General features: G+C 43.1%; 1 protein-coding gene across 7 annotated transcripts in view; it reads right to left on the bottom strand.

Moving 5' to 3' along the window:
* ADGRG2 (adhesion G protein-coupled receptor G2) overlaps window positions 1–15,950 on the bottom strand; it is a 126,988-nt gene extending 111,038 nt beyond the window's left edge. For 3 of the 7 annotated variants that reach the window (XM_043896664.1, XM_043896667.1, XM_043896668.1), the window contains exons 1-2: window positions 15,039–15,268; window positions 8,060–8,135 (exon numbers count right to left, since the gene is read on the bottom strand). In XM_043896664.1, coding sequence (XP_043752599.1) covers window positions 8,060–8,135; window positions 15,039–15,108 — 146 coding nt within the window. In that variant the 5' untranslated portion in view covers window positions 15,109–15,268. Of the gene's footprint in view, window positions 1–8,059; window positions 8,136–15,038; window positions 15,269–15,663 lie in introns of those variants that run through there. The other 4 variants (XM_043896670.1, XM_043896665.1, XM_043896669.1 and 1 more) reach the window with 4 other exon arrangements.
* Window positions 15,951–21,896: the final 5,946 nt, after the last annotated feature.

The following is a 21,896-nucleotide window of genomic DNA, read 5'->3' as shown; positions in this document are numbered from 1 at the left end:
AGGTCATTTGTACTGATTGTTCCTGGAAGCTTCAATACTATATAGAATATACTATTAGAGTTTACCTATAAATCATGGCTAATTTTCAAATTATGTCTAAAAGGGAAATCACTTTGGCATACATCCTCCTAATCTTTCTCCTTCTCCTTCCATATATTCAATTTGTGAATACCTAGAAGGTTTAGAAACTTTACATGTCTAAAACCCAAGGGAAACATGTCCAAGTATTTTAAAAATCCGAGAAGCAGTTAGGACTAGAAGAGTCCCCCACTAAAAAATGTGACATTGGTGATCTCTGGAATTTTATCACTGGTTTTTTCTTGGTAAAATGTAATTCCCTTCTGTCTGGAAACTCTAATAATTAGGATCCTAACACACAGATATTAATTTGTTCATCAGATCACTGTTCTCACCAGCAGCTTCTAGACTTAGCCCAGAGACATGAATTTCTGGATAAAGAGAACATTTACTCAGTGTCTTTCATGTGACTGAGTGACTTTCATTTCATGGGCTGGAGATCATGTTAGATAGTTTAAATTTATTTATTCATTCATTCATCTAACTGAATACCTACTGTATACCAAATACTAGGTACTAGGGATAAAGTGTGGGCCCTGCTCACATTCTATCGTGGGAGCAGGGGGGTGGGGCAGAGGAGGAGAGGGGAACAACAAATATACAAATAAAGAATAAAGCTAATATAATGATAAGTGCAGTGCTGAAAATTACAGTAAGGTGAGAATGATACAGTGAGTGACTTGGAATCTATTTTGGATCAAGGAACCAGAGGTGATACTTAAACTGAGAGATGAATGATGCCAGACAGAGAAAGATGAGGGAGGGGCAGACAGAACATTCCAGAGAGAACTGTTAGTACAAAAGACCAAAAGGTGCTTGATGTACTGGAAGAATCAAAAGGAGGAAGTGTGGTCTGCAACAGGGAAGAGCAGGGGTCAGAACATGGCAGAACACCACAATCCAGCAGGGGAATGACATCATCCAGTTAATACTTCTAAAGAGACGCTCCAGCTGCCGTATGGGAATTAGATTATAGGAGGCCACTACAACAGTCCAAGAAAGACAGTGGCAGAAGGAAGAATTGTGGAGGAGTCAAAGTAGAGAGGTTGGAACACCTGGGATATACTCTGAAAGTCAAAGTGACAAGATCTGTTGATAGGTTGGATGTGGGGCAGGAAACTTGTAAGCTTAGAGCTTGAACAACTAGATGGATCATGGTGTCATACACTGAGATGGTCTCATGGGGAGAGAATCAAGTATGGCATGGAGATGCAGGGAATCAAAATTTTGCTTTAATCAAAAATGTGGATTAGTAGGTCTCTTTTTTTGTTTCAAGATTTTTGAATTTTTATATTTAAAAAGCACAAAATAGGGACTTCCCTAGCAGTCCAGTGGATAAGACTCTTTCCACTGCAGGGGGCACAAGTTTGATTCCTGGTCAGGGAGCTGAGATCCCACACGCCATGTGGAGTGACAAAAAAAATAAATAAATAAAGGCACAAAATGTTTAAGAGCATGATTTTTCCTATACTTTCTTCCATTTTTCATTTCTATAACCCTCATTTCTGAGCCTGTTAATAGTTCAAGTTTCCCCCAAAACTTCCAGCATTCTTAGAAGTAGTCAACTTATCAACATTGTTTTCTAGTGTTTCTCAGTGACATTTTTGAGCCAGTATAAAGATCTTAAAGATATTTTTGAGACAATTTCCACTACACAATAAGATCCATTCTATGTTTTAACCTAACAGTGGTAGTGCAGTATGAAAGCCATGCTAAAGAGGCTGGAGTTTACTTCTTAAAATCAGTGTAGACAAGGGAGTTCTGGAGATCTTATGTACAGCACAGTGACTACAGTTAATAGTTACTGTACACTTAAAGTTTGCTAAAGGGGTAGATCCTAAGTGTTCTCACCACACACACACACACACACACACACACACAGACTTAACTGTGAGGTGACGGATACATTAGTTAGCTTGAGTGTGCTGATCATTTCACAGTGTGTGTGTTTGTGCTCAGTCGTGTTCAACTCTTTGCAACCCCATGGACTGTAGCTTGCCAGGCTCCTCTGTCCATGGTAAGAATGTTGGAGTGGGTTGCCATTTCCTACGCCAGACCCAGGGATCCAACCTGCATTTCCTACATCTCCCGCGTTGGCAGGCAGATTCTTTACCACTGGCGCTACTTGGGAAGCCCCTCACAATATACACATAACCAAAACATCAAATTGTACACCTTGATATACAATTCACATTGTCAATAATATCTCAATAAAGCTTGACAGAAGAGCCCCTGCCCATACAAGTCTTTTATGAATTCATTCCTACTGTATAGCACAGAGAACTCTATTCAATATCCTGTGATAAACCATAATGGAAAAAATTATGAAAAATAATATATACATATAACTAAGCCACTTTCCTATATAGCAGAAATTAATACAATATTGTAAATTAACTACAATAACATCTTTTTATTTTTATTTTTTCATTTATTTTTATTAGTTGGAGGCTAATTACTTTACAATATTGTACAATAACATTTTTTAAAGTGAATTAGTAAATCTTGAGGTGCGGGAAAGGTCATGGGTACAGGTACTGGCATCTAGATGGAATGGAAAGCCACAGACTGGATGGGTCGTATCAGAAGAGCACATAGTCCCAGTGCCCGGGAAGGACACCAACCTTTGTAGGTTGAGGAGAGGAGAAGACTGAAATGAGACTTAGAATAAGTTACTGGCAAGAGTAGGAAAATCGAGAGAGTGTAGGGTAATGAAAGTAACAAGAAGAAAATGTTCAAAAAAAGAGGAAATGTTGCTGCAAAGTCAAGCATGATAAGCCAGAGAAGGGACAACTGATAAATTTGGCAACATGGAGTTCATCGAGGACTGCCAAGAAGAGCCCCACTCAGGACAGGACCCTGATTAGACTAGACAAGGAAAGAATGTGGGGCAATAAACTATATGCAGCCTTTTAAGAGGTTCCTCTGAGAGGCAACTAGAAATTTGGGAGCAACTGGAGGGGATACAGAGCCAATGGAGATACTACATATTAGATCATGATTATGAGCTGATGAAAACAATCCAGAAAAGAGGATGCTCAGCAAAGCAGTAAAGAAAGAGGGAAATGGAATTATAAGTCAAGTCCTTCACAACTGGAGCACCAAAATAATTTAAGTAATTAATTACGGAGTATTGAAAAAACAGGAATTTATGAGTCCATACTAATAATAAATACATGAGTAAGTAAATAAATGGCAGATAACCAAAAAGGACCTACTATATATCGCACAGGGAACTGTACTCAATATTTTGTAATAACCTATTCGGGAAAACAATCTGAAAAGGTATGTGTGTATATATATATATAGAGAGAGAGAGAGACAGACAGAGAGACAGAGACAGAGAGAGCACCAGCACTCTAGTGCCTGGGAGCCACAACTACTAAAGCCCATGTGCCTAGAACCCATGATCTGCAACAAGAGAAACCACCACAAGAAGCCCATGCTCTGCAACTAGAGTAGCCCCAGCTCACCACAACGAGAGAAAAAGCCCGAGTAGCAACAAAGACCCAGCACAGCCAAAACTAAAATAAATAAATAAAAACTTTAAAATAAAATAAAAAGGAGAGGGAGGTGGTCTGTTTTCATTCTAAATATTAAAGAGGAGCAGAATATACCATCCCAAAATATGTCTCTTTGGCATATTGATTATTTTAGGCTGATTATTATTATTATTTGTTATTTTGGGGGGAGCTGTATTGGGTCTTTGTTGCAGCACACAGACTTCTCTCTAGTTGAGGTGTGCATAGTCAGTATCCCCTAGGCATGTGGGATCCTAGTTCCCCGACCAGGGATCAAACATGGGTCCCCTGCATTGTAAGGCAGATTCTTAACCACTGCACCACCAGGGAAGTCCTTAGGCTGATTATTTTTAAGAAACAGCAGATACAGGAGAAGCTCTGAAAACCTGGTATAAGTTACCCTTTTGTAAGAGACATTTGCTATAACAGAGAGAAGGGTGATTCTAATCTCTAGAAACTCTATCAATGTGCCTAACAACCCGACCCTTACAACGTGACCCTTGTTTACTGTGCTTTGCCTCTTAGTCTTATAAGTGGCCTCCCCCAAGCCAACATCTTTTATCTTTAGCTAGAGATGGCATTTAAGGTGGCTTGGTCCATTTCACAGTTTCTCACTTTTCCAGGGTGTCTCCCATGTATGCATGTTATTAAACCATTTGTTTTTCTCCAATTAATGTCTTTTCATTATAGGGAGGTCTCAGCCAAGAACCTAGAAGGGTAAAGGAAAAATGATTTTTCCTCCACCACAATGCCAATGTCATAAAAGACAGAGAAAGGCTGTGAAATGGATGCATGAGACAAGTGCTCCGGCCTGGTGCACTGGGAAGACCCAGAGGAATCGGGTGGAGAGGGAGGTGGGAGGGGGGATGGGGATGGGGAATAAGTGTAAATCTATGGCTGATTCATATCAATGTATGACAAAACCCACTGAAATGTTGTGAAGTAATTAGCCTCCAACTAATAAAAAAATTAAAAAAAAAAAAAAAAAAAAAAATGTTATAGATTAAAAGAGGCTAAGAAACATGACAACTAAATGCCTGAACAACCCTAGATCAGATTCTGCACTAGAAGAAAAAAAGGCTGTAGATGTTAGTAGGTTTATTTTCAAAATTGGAATACAGATGGCAGATTAAAAACAATATTGTATAAATACTAAATTTCCTAAAGTTGACAACTACTGTGATTATGTAAGAGAATATTCTTATTCTTAGAAAATCCATACTGAAATACTTAGGAGTAAAAGCCATGATGCATGTAACTTAGCCTCAAATGGTTCAGGAAAAAAATTATGTGCATGAAGAAGAGTGCAAAGAATGAAGCAAATGGGGTCAAATGTTAAGGACAGAAGAATCTGGTTAAAGGGTATATGGATGTTCTCTGTACAATTTTTACGTTTGCAATTTATTAGTAAAGTTTGAAATTCTTTCCTTTTTTTTTTTAAATGGGGGGCGGGGGGAGTGTTGGAGAACATGTCCTTGAAAAGGCAAAGAGCCCAGCAAAGAAGCCGGTCTTTGACACACTGGGGGTGTTTCAGTCAGTTTCACAGCAACAGTGGGGCATTTCAGTCGGTTTCACCTGGGCACCTGTACACATGCTGGGAGTCTGGGTGGTGAGAATATGAGAAGAATACTCTGTCTAAAGAGACAGAGTCAGCAGGTGAAGTAGGAGGAATAGAGAAAGTAAAAGAAGGGGTAAAATAGCTGTTTTGGAAATTGGAAAGACACAGCCACTACTCAAGTGACATAGAATCACCAGGAGATGCTGAAGATCCATTTGTGGTTTATTAAGGTCAGAACCTGGACCTAGACATCAGAATTTATTATAAAAACTCCCCAAGTCATTCGGACAGACAGTCAGCTTTCAGAGCTACTGTGCTAAGGCCAGGATTCTCAACCTCAGCATGATGGATATTTGGGCCAGATAATTATCAGTGAGGAGAAAGGGATGTGGGGAGTCATTTTCTGTGTATTACAGGGTATTTAGCTACATCTCTGGTCTCTGCCCACTAGATGCCAATAGCACCACTACCTCTGCCAGTCACGACAACCAAAAATGTCCAGACATTTGCCCTGGGGCGGGGAGGGGGCGGAATTGAGAGCCACTTATGCTAAGGGAATGAAATCTCTACCGAGTTCCCTTCGTGAGTTTATAATTAATCTCTCTATCCAAAACTTTGGGGTTTCCAGGTGGCGATAGCGGTAAAGAACCTGCCTGCCAATGGAGGAGATAGAATAGACACCGGTTTGATCCCTGGGTCAGGAAAATCCCATGGAGGGTATGGCAAGCCACTCCAGTATTCTTGCTGGAGAACCCTATGGACAGAGAAGCCTGGCGGGTTATGGTCCATAGGGTCACAAAGAGTCGGACATGACTGAAGCAACTGAGCATGCACGCATCCAAAACTTTATTTCCCTTCCCTGTCCCTTCTGACCTCAATCCTTTGCTAACTGAATACTAATCAACCAAAGTTAGATGACTAAAACTACATTAATAACATTAATAACATCATTAATGTGCTGAAGTTGCTATTATAGACACCACCATTAATATACAAACTCAGGTTGTTTCTCCAGGGTAAGTTGAGGTAACAGACCTGGCCAGAGAATCGTAAACCAGAAACATCCTGACTCTCAAAGCTATGATGAAGAAATATCACAGAAACATCACAAAGGGATGATTAATCCCAGTCTCTTTGTTCTTCCCCATTAAAAAAAGCCCCTAACTCAAAGATCAAGTTGGAGTGGATCTGAGGCTTGTCTCCCACTCCCTTGACTGGTGCCCTACAGTAAACCCGGACTTTGCTGCAAATACCCAGTGTTAGAGTCTGGCTTTCTGTGTCACAGGCACACCAGCCCTTGCTTGGGTACAGGAACAAAGGCCATAAACATGATATGTTTTTAAAGATCAAATATTGTGTATGCTCCTCATCACTATGAGCACTGTGGTTAAAAACACAGGCTCTAAATCCATCCACGTTGTTGAAAATGACAGAATTTTATTATTTTTTATGGCTGAATAATATTCCATTTTGTGTATATGTGTGTGTATATCATATCTTCTTTATCCATTCATCTGTTGATGGACAGTAAGTTAGTCAGAGGAAAAAACTAAATACTGTATGATGTCACTTATATGTGGAATCTTAAAAATAATACAAATGAATGTATCCAGCAAAACAGAAAGACTCACAGATATAGAAAACAAACTAGTGGTTACAACTGGGGAGAGGGAAGCGGGGCAAGTTAGAGGTATGGGATTAAAAGATACAAACTACTATGCAGAAAACAGATAAACATCAAGGATGTATCATATAGCACGGGAACCTAGAGCCATTATCTTTTACTAACGTTTAATGGAGCATAATCTATAAAAAATACTGAATCAGTATGTTATACATCTGAAACTAATATATACTATAAATTACCTATACTTCAATGAAAAAAAACCCCCACAGGCTCTGAAATCAGATGGTCTGTGTTCAAACCCTAGATGTACTGCTCATCATTTGTACAACTGTGGACAAAGGACACTGACAAACTTAACCTCTGAGTGCTTTACTTTCCTCATCTGTAAAATGCTAATAGTACCTGCCTCAACAGTGGATGGGTATGTTTGCTACATAAAGAACTGAGGAGCCTTGGGATACTTAGTAGCACATCTTAAATGCTAAAGGCATGTTTACAACTTTCTGAAGGCAAGGACCATTCTAATAAATATGGGGGAAAAAACAGTGAATACTGATCTGTACACTTAAATAAAAAATAGTACCTGCCTCAAGAGTTTGGGAGTGTTAAATGAGTTAACATAGGTAAACCAGTAAGAGCACCATCTACCCAATAAATATTAGCTGTTAGTTATTACTATTCCCTGGAGAAGCAAGTGGCAACCCACTCCAGTATTCTTGCCTGGAGAATCCCCATGGACAGAGGAGCCTGACAGGCTACAGTCCATGGGGTTGCAAAGAGTCAGACACAACTGAGCAACTAAGCACATATTATTATTATTATCACAGACTCAGGAATGTAGTGGACATCAGATGTCTGTTGATTTATGAACTATTTACACTAAAATATACTATAAAAAATAAATAAAATAAGTGACTTTTCTGGTGGTCCAGTGGTTAAGAATCCAACTTCCAATGCAGGGGATGCAGATTCGATCCCTCGTCAGGGAACTAAGATCCCACATGTCGAGGGGCAATTAAGCCTGCTCCCTGCAACTACTGAGCCGGCGTGATCTAGGAACTGTGTTTCACAACAAGAGAAGTCCACATGACACAACAAAGACAGCGCAACCAAAATAAAATAATAAAAATAAAATATACTCTTATGTTTAACCTAAAGAAATTCCCACACCAAAACTGAACAAAAAGGCAGAGTGCTTTGAATTTCTCTTAAGATTAGTGCTTGATTTCTTCTAGATTCTAGGTGCACTCATTCATCCATTCAACAAATACTTACTGAGCATCTACTATGTCCCACTGTTCTAGGTCCTGGACAAGAGACACAAAGTCCCTGCCTTCTTGGAACTTGTATTCTAGCAAGGGGGAAAAAAGACATGCAATTAGTGAATGAATAACTAAATAATATAATTGCAGATAATAATGTTACAAGAAAACAAAAGTGGGATGAGGGAGGTGGACATTTCTAGTGGTAGGTGAGGAATGCTGATTTAGAATGAGGGTTAGAGAAGCCCCAAATGAAACAGATGGACAAGTTAGGAGATTATCTGGTGAAATGATGCTCCAGGCAGGCAGCACTGCAAATGCTAAGGCTGGTAAGCAGGGAAATGGCTTGGCTGATGTGATGAATAGCAGGAAGGCTGGCACAGCTGGGAAAGTATGGGAAGAAAGGGGTAAAGGTCATATAGGGCCTCAGGCTACAGGAAGGAGCTAGGGGTCTAGTGTAAGCGTGGTAGAGGATTTGAGCAGTAGATTTACAAGACTGCCTTTACTGGTAATTCTCTGGGGTCAGGGTGGGCGCTGGGAGACTGGGTTACAAGCTACATATAAATTTGAGAGAAAAATTGGGGTAGCTATCATTATCTCCCTGGTGGCTCAGAAGGTAAACAAGCTGCCTGCAATGCAGGACACCTGGCTTCGAGATCTCTGGGTTGGGAAAATCCCCTGGAGAAGGAAATGGCAACCCACTCCAGTATTCTTGCCTGGAGAATCCCATGGACAGAGGAGCCTGGCAGGCTACAGTCTGGGGGGTCGCACAGAGTCGGACACAACTAAAGCAACTCAGCATGCACCGTCATCTCATAGTATTAAAAACGAACTCACTTAGCATCATAAGAGGATCTGATATAAAATGAATCTGTCCTGGACACAGTTCAGCAGTTTGGGGACTTAGAAACTAAAAGGAACAGTTTTATAACAGTAGTTTTATGCAAGAGTGTCAAATCAATGCAATGATCATCATTTTAAAATGAAGTACAACAGATGGAAGTGAATTAAAAATTTCAGAATACACTTCACAGAGGAAAAATGCATAATACTTCTTGAGATTCTGTTTCAATTATATATAGATGTGTCCACACTGAGCTGAGATTTATACTTGTCACTGTGAATGGTGAGCAGAAAAGTTTGAAAACCACTACCAAAAGCTACCTTATTTGCACATAAGATATCTACTTATTGTTCGTTCATTGTTCATTCATACAATGTGGAAAATTCTTAAAAGAGATGGGAATACCAGACCACCTTATCTGTCTCCTGAGGAACCTGTATGCAGGTCAAGAAGCAACAGTTAGAACTGGACATGGAACAATGAACTGGTTCAAAATTGGGAAAGGAATACGTCAAGGCTGTATATTGTCACCTTGCTTATTTAACTTATATGCACAGTACATCAAGCGAAATGCTGGGCTGGATGAAGCACAAGCTGGAATCAAGATTGCCGGGAGAAATATCAATAACCTCAGATATGCAGATGACACCACCCTTATGGCAGAGAGTGAAGAGGAACTAAAGAGTCTCTTGATGAAAGTGAAAAAGGAGAGTGAAAAGGCTGGCTTAAAACTCAGCATTCAAAAAAAAAAAAAAACTCAGCATTCAAAAAACGAAGATCATGGCTTCTCGTCCCATCACTTCATGGCAAATAGATGGGGAAACAATGGAAACAGTTGAGAGACTTTATTTTTGGGGGCTCCAAAATCACTGCAGATGGTGACTGCAACCATGAAATTAAAAGACCCTAGGAAGAAAAGCTATGACAAACCTAGACAGTGTATTAAACATTATGAGACATTACTTTGCCAACAAAGGTTCATATAGTCAAAGCTATGTTTTTTCCAGTAGCCATGTATGGATGTGAGAGTTGGACCTTAAAGAAGGCTGAGTGCTGAAGAACTGATGCTTTTGAACTGTGGTGCTGCAGAAGACTCTTGAGAATCCCTTGGACTGAAAGGAGATCCAACCAGTCTATCCTAAAGGAAATCAACCCTGAATATTCATGGGAAGGACTGATACTGAAGCTGCAATGCTTTGGCCACTTGATATGAAGAGCCAACTCATCGGAAAAGACCCTGATGCTGGGAAAGACTGAAGGCAGGAGAAGAAGGGGACAACAGAGGATAAGATGGTTGGATGGCATCAGTGACTCAATGGACAGGAGGTTGAGCAAGCTCTGGCAGATGGTGAAGGACAGAGAAGCCTAGTGTGCTGCAGTCCATGGGGTCACAAAGACTGAGCAACTGAACAACAACGTCTATTTATACATATAAACTGTTCCTTTATTCTCTCTCCTTTCCTCACTATACCTAGCATCCCCCACCCCTTCCCTGCAGATGAGAATATTATAAAAAAGCTCCAAAGGTTGTTTCTTCCTGGTCTAAATAAAAACAAATTGACTTCTGCTACACTATCTGCTCCTCCAGGGAAATCAAAATATGACCCTCCAAAGCTGGGAAGACTGACTCACCTCTAAACTGTTAGGCTTTTCCATGAAGCAAAAAAAATCATCCAAACAGAACAAGAAATTTTTAAATGAAATTTTTTGAACATTTCGAGGCTAAAAATGAAATGCAAAGAAAACCTCCAGAAGGTACTAATAAGGGCAAATGCCAAAACTCCACAGCAAGCATAATACCTAGCAGTAGGTAGGAGAAGCATTTCCACCCAAGTCAGATGTTCCTCCTGCACCTGCTCCACAGCCCAGCCACTAAGGAGAGCAGACACATGGAGGAAAAAGTGCCAGGGGCAGGGAGGGATACCTATACCACTGCCATTTGAAGATAGCTTATTTACCTTTAAATATTGAAGAAAATTGACTGAAATACTATGAGAGTTAATGAAAGCTTAGTAACATGACTTGATTATGCTAGAACTCCAAAAAAAATTAAAAAGCCTGTCTATATAATACTCTGTGTGTGTGCACACACTCAGTTGTGTTCAACTCTTCGTGACCCCATGGACAGGAGCCCGCCAGGCTTCTCTGTCCGTGGAATTTTCCAGGCAACAATACAGCAGTGGGTTGCCATTTCCTACTCTGGAGGATCTTCCTGACCCAGGGACTGAACCCGCCACTCTTACGTCTCTTGCATTGGCAGGCAGATTCTTTACAATTTCGCCACCTGGCAAGCCCATACAATAGTACAGTCATAATAAAATGAAATGGAGAAAGGATACAATTTCTAAAAGCAATACAAATTACACACAAAACAATCTAGGAATTCACCTAACAAGAACATGTAGCACCTCACAGTGTGGTACAGGCGTAAGAACAGATGTACAGATCTATGGAACAGAATAGAGTTCAAAGTTCAAAGCACACACATAAATTCATTTCTGACAAAGAGATTAAGGGGATACAATGAGGGAAAAGTATAGTCTTTTCAACAAATGGTATTGCAACAACTGGCTATCTATATGGAAAAGGGTAAACCTTGACTCATATAAAAATTAACTGAAAATGAAGTAAAAAACCTACATATAAAAGGTAAAACTATAAAATATCCAGAAGGCAGCATAAGAGAAAATCTTGCTAAACAGGAGGAAGACAATTTATGACAGGTTACTAAAAGCGATATTCATAGAAGGAAAAAACCTGATAAATTAGACTATATCGAAATTTACAACGCTTGCCCTTCAAAAGAAAAGTCATTAATTCCACGTATTATGAGGTATGAGTCAACTAAAACAGTCAAACTCACAGAGAGTAGAATGGTGGTTGCCAGGGGCTACAGGGAGGGGGAAATGGGGAATTGCTGTTCGGAGGGTATAAAGTTTCAGTCATGCAAGAGGAAAACGTTCCAGCTATCTGCTGTCCAACATCATGCCTATAGTTCACAAGACTGTACTGTACACTTCAAAATTTAATAGAGTAAATTTCATGTTGTGTGCCTACCACAACTTTCTTTAAAAAAATAAAGAAAATGAAATGGTAAGCCACAGACTAAAAGCAAATGTTTGCAATACATGTATCTGACAGAGAACTTGTGTGCAGATGTATGGAAAACTTTTATGATTCAGTAAGACAACACACAATACAATTAAAAAACAGACATTTCATAGAAGATACACAAATGATCAAAAAGCTCATGAAAAGATGCTCAACATCATTAGTTTTCAGGGAAGTGTAAACTAAAACCACAGAGATGCCATCATAAACCTGCTGGAATAAAATAAGCTGACAATACCAAGCACTATCAAGGATGCCAAGCAACGGGGTGAGGGCAACAGAGTAGCCATTTAAGAAAAGTTCAGCAGTTTCTTATCAAGTTAAATTTACCACACAATATAGCAATCCCACTGCTGCTGCTGCTAAGTCGGTTCAGTCGTGTCCGACTCTTAGTGACCCCATGGACTGCAGCCTACCACGCTCCTCCATCCATGGGATTTTCCAGACAAGAGTGCTGGAGTGCGTCACCAGTGCCTTCTCTAATAGCAAATCCTACTTCTGGGTTATTTACTGGAGTGAACTGAAAATTTACATTCACACAGAAAGCTGTATGTGAATGTTTATATTGGCCCTATTCATAATCACCAAAAGTTGGTAAATGGACAAACTATGGAGTATTACTCAGCAATAAAAAGGAACAAATTAGTGATTCACACAACATGAGTGAATCTCATATGCTACGTGAAAAAAGTCAGACTCAGAAGGCTACATCGTGTATGAAGCTATTCACAGGACATTCTGGAAAAGACAAATTTATAGGGACAGAAAACAAACTAGTGGTTGCCAGGAGCTACGAGTGGTGGGAGGGGTTGACTACAAAGGGTCCATAAGGAATTTTTTGGAGTGATGGACTTCTAGATTTTGACCATGGTGGTGGTTACATGACTACATGTATTTGTCAAAGCTTATATAACTATATACTAAAAAGGGTGAATGTTATTGTAAATAAACTGCATTTCAATTTTTAAAGCATGGAATCAGCTCAAGAATTAATTAAGTAGATTTTTAAATGGAACAGAGTGTTCATAGACTTTTATTTGATTGAGGGAATTTATGATAATTTTTCCCAAATGTTTAGCCCATTTCTTAACATCCAACATCTCCTACCTCATACCATGCCCCTCAAATAATTTCCATGTGGATTAAAGATCCATGTATTTTTAAAACCATAAACATTTTAAAAGAAAAATTGTTTTTTCTCTATCTTAGGGTAGAGAATTTCTCAGTGAGGCATAAAAATCAGCTCCCAGGTTTTTTACTAAAGGCAGAATCTCTCCTTTGTATCTTCAGAACTATTAACAGATATGAATTTTTCCCCTCACCCCCACCCTCTCTTTCTTTTTTGAAATAATGGTGCTCTTCCCAGTTTGTAGCGTGTATCTGAAGTAATTTGGCACTCTCAGGCAGCGAAATGGAAAAATGTGTTGGTCGGTTTTATGTGAGCAATGAAAGTGCTAGGAATCTCACCGTGATGTACCCCGTCTCTGAGTCCCCAGCCAGCCTCAGGCACACCAAAGTCACTCAGGAGCACCCAGAATGACCACATTAGCCGCAGAAGAGCAGCTTCTTCACTAGCTCTAACACCTGAGCAAACTCACTTTGCCATTTCTGGAAGCCTGCTCCTGGTACCAGAAACACGGCAGCTCTCCTTTGCCGGCCAAACCCACCAATGAAATGCCATTTCCCAGACTTTTTCCTCCTTCTGCTGAACAAAATCATATCCATAATTAAAGTTCCTTCTTTGTTTCTTTTCTGTGTCACCATTTTTGTTTTTCTAGAAAAGAACACACATCTGAAATCTGTGGGTTTGGGGCAAGGATTAAGGATTATTCACAGAGAAAACACTGATGCTGGTCCTGCACTTCTTCAGTGTTTTTCAACAGCAAAATCTGCTCTATCCCCCTTTTACTGAAAGTCACCTTGCCAGGATGTGGGAATGATAAAAGCAGAGGGAATCCGATAGGGGCTGGCATCGCACTGAGGCCCTGTAAAGCAATAACCCCTGAGCAGCTTCAAAATGTGGCCACTTTCTGTTTTCCAGCTTTGCACTTGAGCTGAAAAAGCAGCCAACTAAGCAGTGTCCAGCTCACTTTAGATCTTAACTAAGCAAAACTCTGGGACACTAAAATAGAAACTCCCCAAATCCTTTGGAAATGGCATACACTTTTGTCGCTCAACCCATAAACTATTACAAAATTAAACTGAATTGTATTAATAATTAAGCTCTTGATAAATTATTAATTTAAAAATACTGGCATACCATGTGCAACTGAGATTATACACATAGGCTTATCTCTTAAAATAGCTGAACAGAACTTAAGAGATGGAAGGAACTGCAACCTCTAGCTAGTATTTACTTAATAAACCTTCACTCTCCATCACCCACCAGCTCCCAACCGAATCAAAGAAATGGGGTCCTTTTTCTGCCTATGATGACCATTATTAGGATCAGCTACATAATTCATAGGGCCAGTTGCAAAATAAAAATGCAAAGCTCCTTGTTCAAAAATTATTCAGAATTTCGACAGCCAGCTGCAAAGCCCCTTGTTCAAAAATTATTCAGAATTTCGACAAGTGACAGCAGAACATTAAACCAAATACAGGCTGCATGCCCATGAAGCCAGCTCTATCAGAAAATGTACCTGACTAGTAACGCAGTAAGAAGAGTAAGGTATTTTGCTACTAAATGAGTAGGAATCTGAAATTTGTGTGTTTGGGGAGGAGGTGGAATTGTAAAGCCTTAGGATCTCCACTCCCAATGTTCCTAAGGTTTTCAGTCTGTTGGACAAAAAGTACTTCTGAGAGGCCTGCCATGTGGTCCATGGAGCAGCAGCAGCATCTGGGAGCCTGTCAGAAGTGCAGACGGTCGGGCCCCACCACGGCCGGACCTACTGAATCAGAATCTGTATTTTAACAAAGTCCCCAGGGAATTCGGATGGGACCAGTACACACAAGAGTCACTGTCGAATCAGCCATGGAAAACCTCTGCCGCCTGCCTCATTCGGCTCTCAGGAAGCCCGTCAGCGCTCCTTCTCACCTGAAACGCTCCAGAGCCTGGAGGCGGCAAGTCGCTGTTGAAAAGCGCTCACCCGAGGCCTCCAGCCCATCCTCACCCTCAGGCTCCTGGCTGCCGCTCCATCGCGCCGCGCCCGTAGCCACCTGCTCTGGGTTCAGTCTGACGCGGCAGCGCCCAGCCGTCCGGGGCCCGGGGCGCGTCCGCGCTCCTCGGGCTCCGCCGCACCCACTGGGCGGCGCGGCAAACTGAGTCCCCGCCAGTCGGCTCTTGAAGACCGCCGGCGCGAACACAGCTCGTGGCTCCTTTTCGCGCAGGGGTGGGGACAGCTGGAGTCCGTTTTAAGCTTCAGGACACACACACCCCTCTCCCTCACAGAACGCGTCGCCAGAGCCCCTTTCTCGCGGCGCGCATTCTCTCACTGTCGGGGTGCCGGCCCCCGGAGCTCGGCCCTCGGCCTCCGCCTTTCAGGGCGGCCCCGGGCCCCAGCTCCGCCGAGCCTCAGTCGCGCGGAGGGAGCGTTCGTCCCGCCGTTCCGTCGCACTCTACGTCCCGGCGCTACGCCCCAGCCGCCCGCGCCCGTCGCCAGTTCCCCGGCCGGGTCGCAGGAACCCGCGGGGACAGACCCATCCCGGCGAGGCGCGCTTACCTGCCGGTCCCCGCCGACGGCCTCGCCGCTGGCGCCCTCCAGCCCTCCTTTTTCCCCCTTCCCTCGGGCCGCGTCCCTCCTACTCCCGCCCGCGGGCTGGGCACCGCCCCCGTCGCTCCCGGACGGCTCGCCCGCCCGCTCTCCAGCTGCCTAGCGCGGCGTGGCGCGTCCGGCGTTCGGCGGCGACGAGGCTAGGCGCGGAGGTGGGGAGCGGGCGGGGCGCGGAGGAAGAAGGGTGTGAGTGAACCGCCCGGCGGCCGAAGCCCGGCGGGGAGCTCAGACTGGGGGCGGGGCGGCCCACCCCACCCTGCGGAGGCCCCCGCGACGCTTCCGGACTTCCTGGACCGCTTGCTCCTCCGACGCCCCGCATCCGGTTCGGCGTGCTCCTCAGGGACCCCAGACTCCACGCCCAGCCGCTCACCTTTAGGGGTCGCCCTGGTACCCCAATGCTTGCCCCACCACTTTCAGCACCGTGCAGCGTGATGGGTGGGAAACCCGAAGTCGCCCCTCTGCCACAATATTTCTGATGCAGAGGTCAGACTGCTTGGAGGGGGATTTGGAGAAGTCTGTAAAAGGAAAAGGTCCTGAGAATGAATTCAGCTCCATGGTTACCTGATACACCAGATACCTAGGAACTGGGGTCCCCAGCGCAATGGCTGCTGGGGGAAGGTGGGGTGGAATATGAAGTGAGTTGTCCCTGGTCCCCTCTACCTTTTCTGTCAGCATCTCCTACCTCTGCACAGTCCAGAATAAAAAAGTAGATCTGGACAGGATTTACAGACCACCTAACCAGTGTTACAAGATGATAAAATAGGCTAGAGGAACTTAGCTCAGTCCTACAATAAGATTGGTTGTAGAGAGCAGGCACTCAACGCCCTCTGGCCCCTTTTACACCCTCCCCCACACTACCCTCTCCAGCCCTCCTCTTTGTAGTCAAGTAACTCCAATATTTGCAAGATGTTTTACCACTTTAAATGCACCCATTCTCTTCCGCTAAAACCTACAGGAGAATATTCCATTTTTCTTTACCACCAAAATTCTGAATTGCATTCAGAGCTTTGGAGAGGATGTTTTAAAAGTGCAGATCTGCAGAGCACACTCGTGCCTAACTCTGTCATATTAAACACAACACCCGTGAGATATATGCTCCGCTTTGCAGGAGGGATTGATTTTGTTTTGCAAACACCAATTTATTAACACTCATAACATTCTAGCTGGATAAATGAATGCAAAGTGTTTTCAGAGAGACTTTTGACTGGTTGGATTAACGGGGAGTGGGTGACAGGAAGCTCATCCAGGTAACATAACAAGTTGGAAGCAGAATTAGGATGAGGAAGAAAATAGTAATCTTAATAAACAGATTGAATGCTATTCCAAAGGGTTAAATTGTTCACATTTGTATTAACACTTACATATGTTAGAGAATACAGACTTCATATTGTGTAGAACCACCAGAAATCTCATACACTGCTATTTGGCAGAATCAATTAAAAATGAGCTCACAACTACCCAATGTCCCAATTCCTCTCCTAGGTATATACTCAACAGAAGCTAGTGCATATGTCTACCAGAGGATCGGAACAAGAATGTCTATAGCCATGTATTTGTAATAGCCTCAGATTGGAAACTACCCAAATGTCCACCAGCAGTAGAATGGATTGAAAACATTGCAGAGGTATCCTCTCAAAATGGAATACCAGACAGAGAATGCACAAGGCACTGCTACGCTGAGTGTAGCCAGACCTGGTAAACAATACTGAGGGAAGGAAACCAGACACAAAAGCATACATACTATGTGGTTCCGTTTATACAAAGTATACAACAAGCAAAGACAAACTATGAAGTTAGAAGTCAGGATGGTGGTCACCGGGGAGTTGATGACTGGAAGGAGTTACAAGGATAATACAGAGGATTTATGGGGTACAGGCAATGTTTCTCGATCTGGGTGCCACTTACATGGATCTGTTAAGTTTGTGAAAATTCATTGTGCTGTTCACCTATGATATGTGTACTTTTCTCTATGTATGTTTTACTTCAATAAAAAGTTAAAATATGTAGAGCTCATAGTAAAAGCTGCTTGAAATTCTAAAAAGCAATACCAAAATAAGTATGCTTTTCCTTTAAACAACCTTGCTCTTAGAAAAAACAGTCATTTTGAGGAAATATATCTAAAATACACAAATGAGATACTGCTTAGCCTAAAAGTTAAAATTCCTATTTTGATGCACTTCCACACAAACTTTCATTCTCCTTGACAAACACTGTCAGATCAACTTACCTCTGCCATTAGGACCAACAGAAGAGGAAAGAGGCTGGGGTTGAAGAGGAGTCCCAGCCCTCAGCAATGAGGCTCTCTGCCTTTTCCAGGAGAGAGGGCCCTGGTCACATGCTTTCCACGCTGGCATTATCTGGTGACATGAAGACAGGCCGTAGGCGCCCCAGATTTGTGGTTAAATCTTCATCCACAACCCATGGGCTGATGTCCCAGCAACTGGAGAGTGGGCAATTTTGGCTCCTGCCCCACCGGGTCTTTGAACTAGTGATAGAGCTTTTTTGTTTTTGTCTTTTTTAAAGCACTTTTTAAAAAGAATTTTCTTTTCTTTTGTGATGTGGACCATTTTTAAAGTCTTTATTGAATTTGTTACTATATTGTTTCTGTTTCGTGTTTGTTGACTGAAAAAATATATGCAACCTAAAAGTTGAGAGTTACCCTTTATTCAGCGGAAGTTTTTAGGACTTAAGCCCAGGAGGCAGCATCTCAAGTAACCCTGAGAGAACTGCTCCAAGGAGGTGAGGTGAAGGGCCAGGTTATATAGAAGTTTGGCAACCAAAGGCCAGGTAACCTGAACGTCAAAAGTTTTTTGTAAATTAAAGAAAAACAGATATTCCAAGTCAAGGAATTTAGTGCTTTTCTGTGTATGGGAAGATGCAAGAGTCTGGACTCAATGACATCAATCCTTTGAGACGCACCTCAGCTATCTGGGGCCAGTTTCCTGTTTTGTTTTTTTCTTCACACCATGAGTTTCCTCAGGGCTCATCTTAGGGAGGACTCTCGGGGCTCATCTTAGGGAGTGACTGCAGTTTGATGGCTGCTAGATGGCAGATACTCTTCTCCTTCCTGAGTTCCCTCAGGGCTCACCAGCTCACCTTCCATGGTGGCTGCAATTGCTGATGACTATGACATCCTTTGTTCACCAATGTGGCAGGAAATATTCCATTTCTCGTGTTCTTTTGGTTTTTGGCCTCAAGGCATGTGGGATCCTAGCTCCCTACCAGAGATAGAACCCACACCCTCTGTATTGTAAGGTGAAGTCTCAACCACTGGACTGCCAGGGAATTCCCCAGTGATACAGTTTGATTCCCAGACCGCAACTGCTCAGGAAACATGGCAGCGACCTTGTGGGGACCTTGTGGGGAAGGCATAAGTCCTCGTCTTGTTGCTCCCTCCCACTGGTGGGCCCCGTGTGGGCAGCAAAGGGAGGTGGCAGAGAAGGGCAGCTCACCCATGCCCAGGGCCCAGTTCTTTCCTCAGAACTTGAAATGCAACTTTACCTGTGGCCAAATAGTCTAAAAATATACCACACAGTAGCCTCAAACAGATTCATTATTTTCCAAGGGAAATGAGCACAATGAGACCCTGGGTGCAAGTCACAACAGTGGGAAGAGGAACTAGGCTGATGAACATACTTACTCAGTTTTTACATACTTTATACTTTGTTACTAAACCCTCATGCCAACCCACTGTGGGTTGCACCTGAGGAAACTGAGGCACGCAGAGATTAACTAGCTTCTCCTAAAATGCCCAGCTAGAAAGTAGAGCCAGGAATGGAATCAGGCAGTGTTATTCTCCAGTTCCTCTAGTCTTAATGTCTGCATATAAAAGGGGGACTGTTGAGATGGCAAATGCGTCAGATAGATAATCAGGAAATGTTTATCTGACAATCAGGAAATGAAGGGTTTGGGGCCTACCAGTTTTGCCACAAACTAACTGGTGCAGTCACTTAGACTGCAGTTTCCCCATTTATAAAATATACATGCTGCTGCTAAGTCGCTTCCGTCGTGTCCGACTCTGTGCGACCCCATAGATGGCAGCCCACCAGGCTCCCCTGTCTCTGGGATTCTCCAGGCAAGAATACTGGAGTGGATTGCCATTTCCTTCTCCAATGCATGAAAGTAAAAAGTGAAGTCGCTCAGTCGTGTCCGACTCTTAGCAACCCCATGGACTGCAGCCCACTAGGCTCCTCCGTCCATGGGATTTTTGGGGGTGACAAGATCATTTTAAGCTCTAGTGGCAGTGCTAAGAGTTGGCGTGGGGTGTTTTAGGCCTCCACAATCTACACCAACATCCAACACTCCAAGTAAAAGGCATCTAACAAAAAAAGTGTACTATATAAATAAAAGTCCCCTAGTCAACACGGTTCCCACTTCCCACAAAATTGTAATCAGCTTACCAAGTTCTGAATTTCCCTAGAAATTCTGGAGCTACCACTGCTCAGAAGTCCCTTCTAGTTTAAGTCATTCATTCCTACAACAAACATTTATTTTATTTTTAATGCCTACAGTATCAGTGAGGATAGCCTAGGTGATGCTGCAGTAAGTGACTAAGTGAAAGTCCCTCAGTCCTATCCAACTCTTTCCAACCCCATGGACTATATAGTCCATGGAATTCTCCAGGCCAGAATACTGGAGTGGGTAGCTGTTCCCTTCTCTAGGGGGCCTTCCCAACCCAGGGATAGAACCCAGGTCTCCTGCATTGCAGGCAGATTCTTTACCAGCTGAGGGATGCTACAGTTGCTGCTGCTGCTGCTGCTAAGTCGCTTCAGTCGTGTCCGACTCTGTGCAACCCCTTAGACGGCAGCCCACCAGGCTCCCCCATCCCTGGGATTCTCCAGGAGAATACTGGAGTGGGCTGCCATTTCCTTCTCCAATGCATGAAAGTGAAAAGTGAAAGTGAAGTCGCTCAGTCGTGTCCGACTCTTCGAGACCCCATGGACTGCAGCCCACCAGGCTCCTCTGCCCATGGGATTTTCCAGGCAAGAGTACTGGAGTGGGTTGCCATTGCCTTCTCTAATGCTACAGTAACCATTCCCAAAGTCTCTATGGCCCAGGTGGCACTAGTGGTAAAGAACCTGCTTGCCAATGCAGGAGACATAAGAGATCCAGGTTTGATCCCTGGGTCCAGAAGATCCCCAGGAGGGGGGCATGGCAACCCACTCCAGTATTCTTGCCTAGAGAATCCCATGGACAGAGGAGCCTGGTGGGCTATGGTCCACAGCATCTCAAAGAGCTGGACACGACTGAGGTGACTTAGCAAACAGCATGCACAATGGAACAAAGGTTTATGTCTTACACTACATTGTCATTATAGGTTGGAACGAGGAGCTCTACTTCCTGCAGTCACTTGGGGATCCAGGCTGACTGAGTAACCACCTTCTCAAACAAGGCAGGTTGCTGAGTTAGAAAGAAAAGAAAGTTCTAGACCACAAGCATTTCAATGCTCCAGCCCAGAAGTGATCTGCAGCACTTCTGCTCCCAACTCACCAACTGGCACCATTCCCATAGTAGCGCCCAGGCACAGAGAGCTTGGAAATGCAGCCCTACAAGGACCTAGAGAGTGGGGAGGTAGTTCATCATACTTGATGCACTGATGACTATCCCACCTACTATGTGCTGTACTCTGGGCAGATGAAGATGAGCAAGAGGTGATCCCAGCCCTCCAGGCACTCACCTTCATACCAGAGAAGTCTCTGGTGATGTGATCTCATCCTCTGTGGTGCAGGCTTTGGTGGATTTAGGCGAGAAACCAGTCACTGCTTATGTGAGTGAGGTCAATGTGTGATACAGCAAAATTTTTTCTCCAGAACATGGTTCTAGTTGTAATGGTGGTGAGCCTGTTGCACAATGCAAGAGATAAGGAAATCACACACTCTCGTGGGAGGCAAAAAAACTCTCTTATTTAAATTCTGAAGGAAGACAGTTGGACATGATGTCATTCTGTTCAGTGAAAGTTACAAATGGCAGTTGAATGAAAAATGAAACCAGACTTTGACCTCCACCAAGATGAGGATGGTGGATCCAGCCCTTTCAGAAAATGTGTTCCAGTTTGAGAGGGACTGAGCATGGGCCTGTGCCAACACAGAAAACCAACCAGAGAATCCATAGAAAACTAAATGCATCCCAGTAGATCTGCCCACTGGCATTAGCTTGTGCAACTCACCGCCACCCTTCCAGAA

Source organism: Cervus elaphus, chromosome X, assembly GCF_910594005.1.
Source record: "Cervus elaphus chromosome X, mCerEla1.1, whole genome shotgun sequence".
In the NCBI taxonomy this organism is placed as follows: Eukaryota; Metazoa; Chordata; class Mammalia; order Artiodactyla; family Cervidae; genus Cervus; species Cervus elaphus.
Note: the sequence above shows the minus strand (reverse complement) of the source record. Positions and strands in the feature narration are given on the sequence as shown.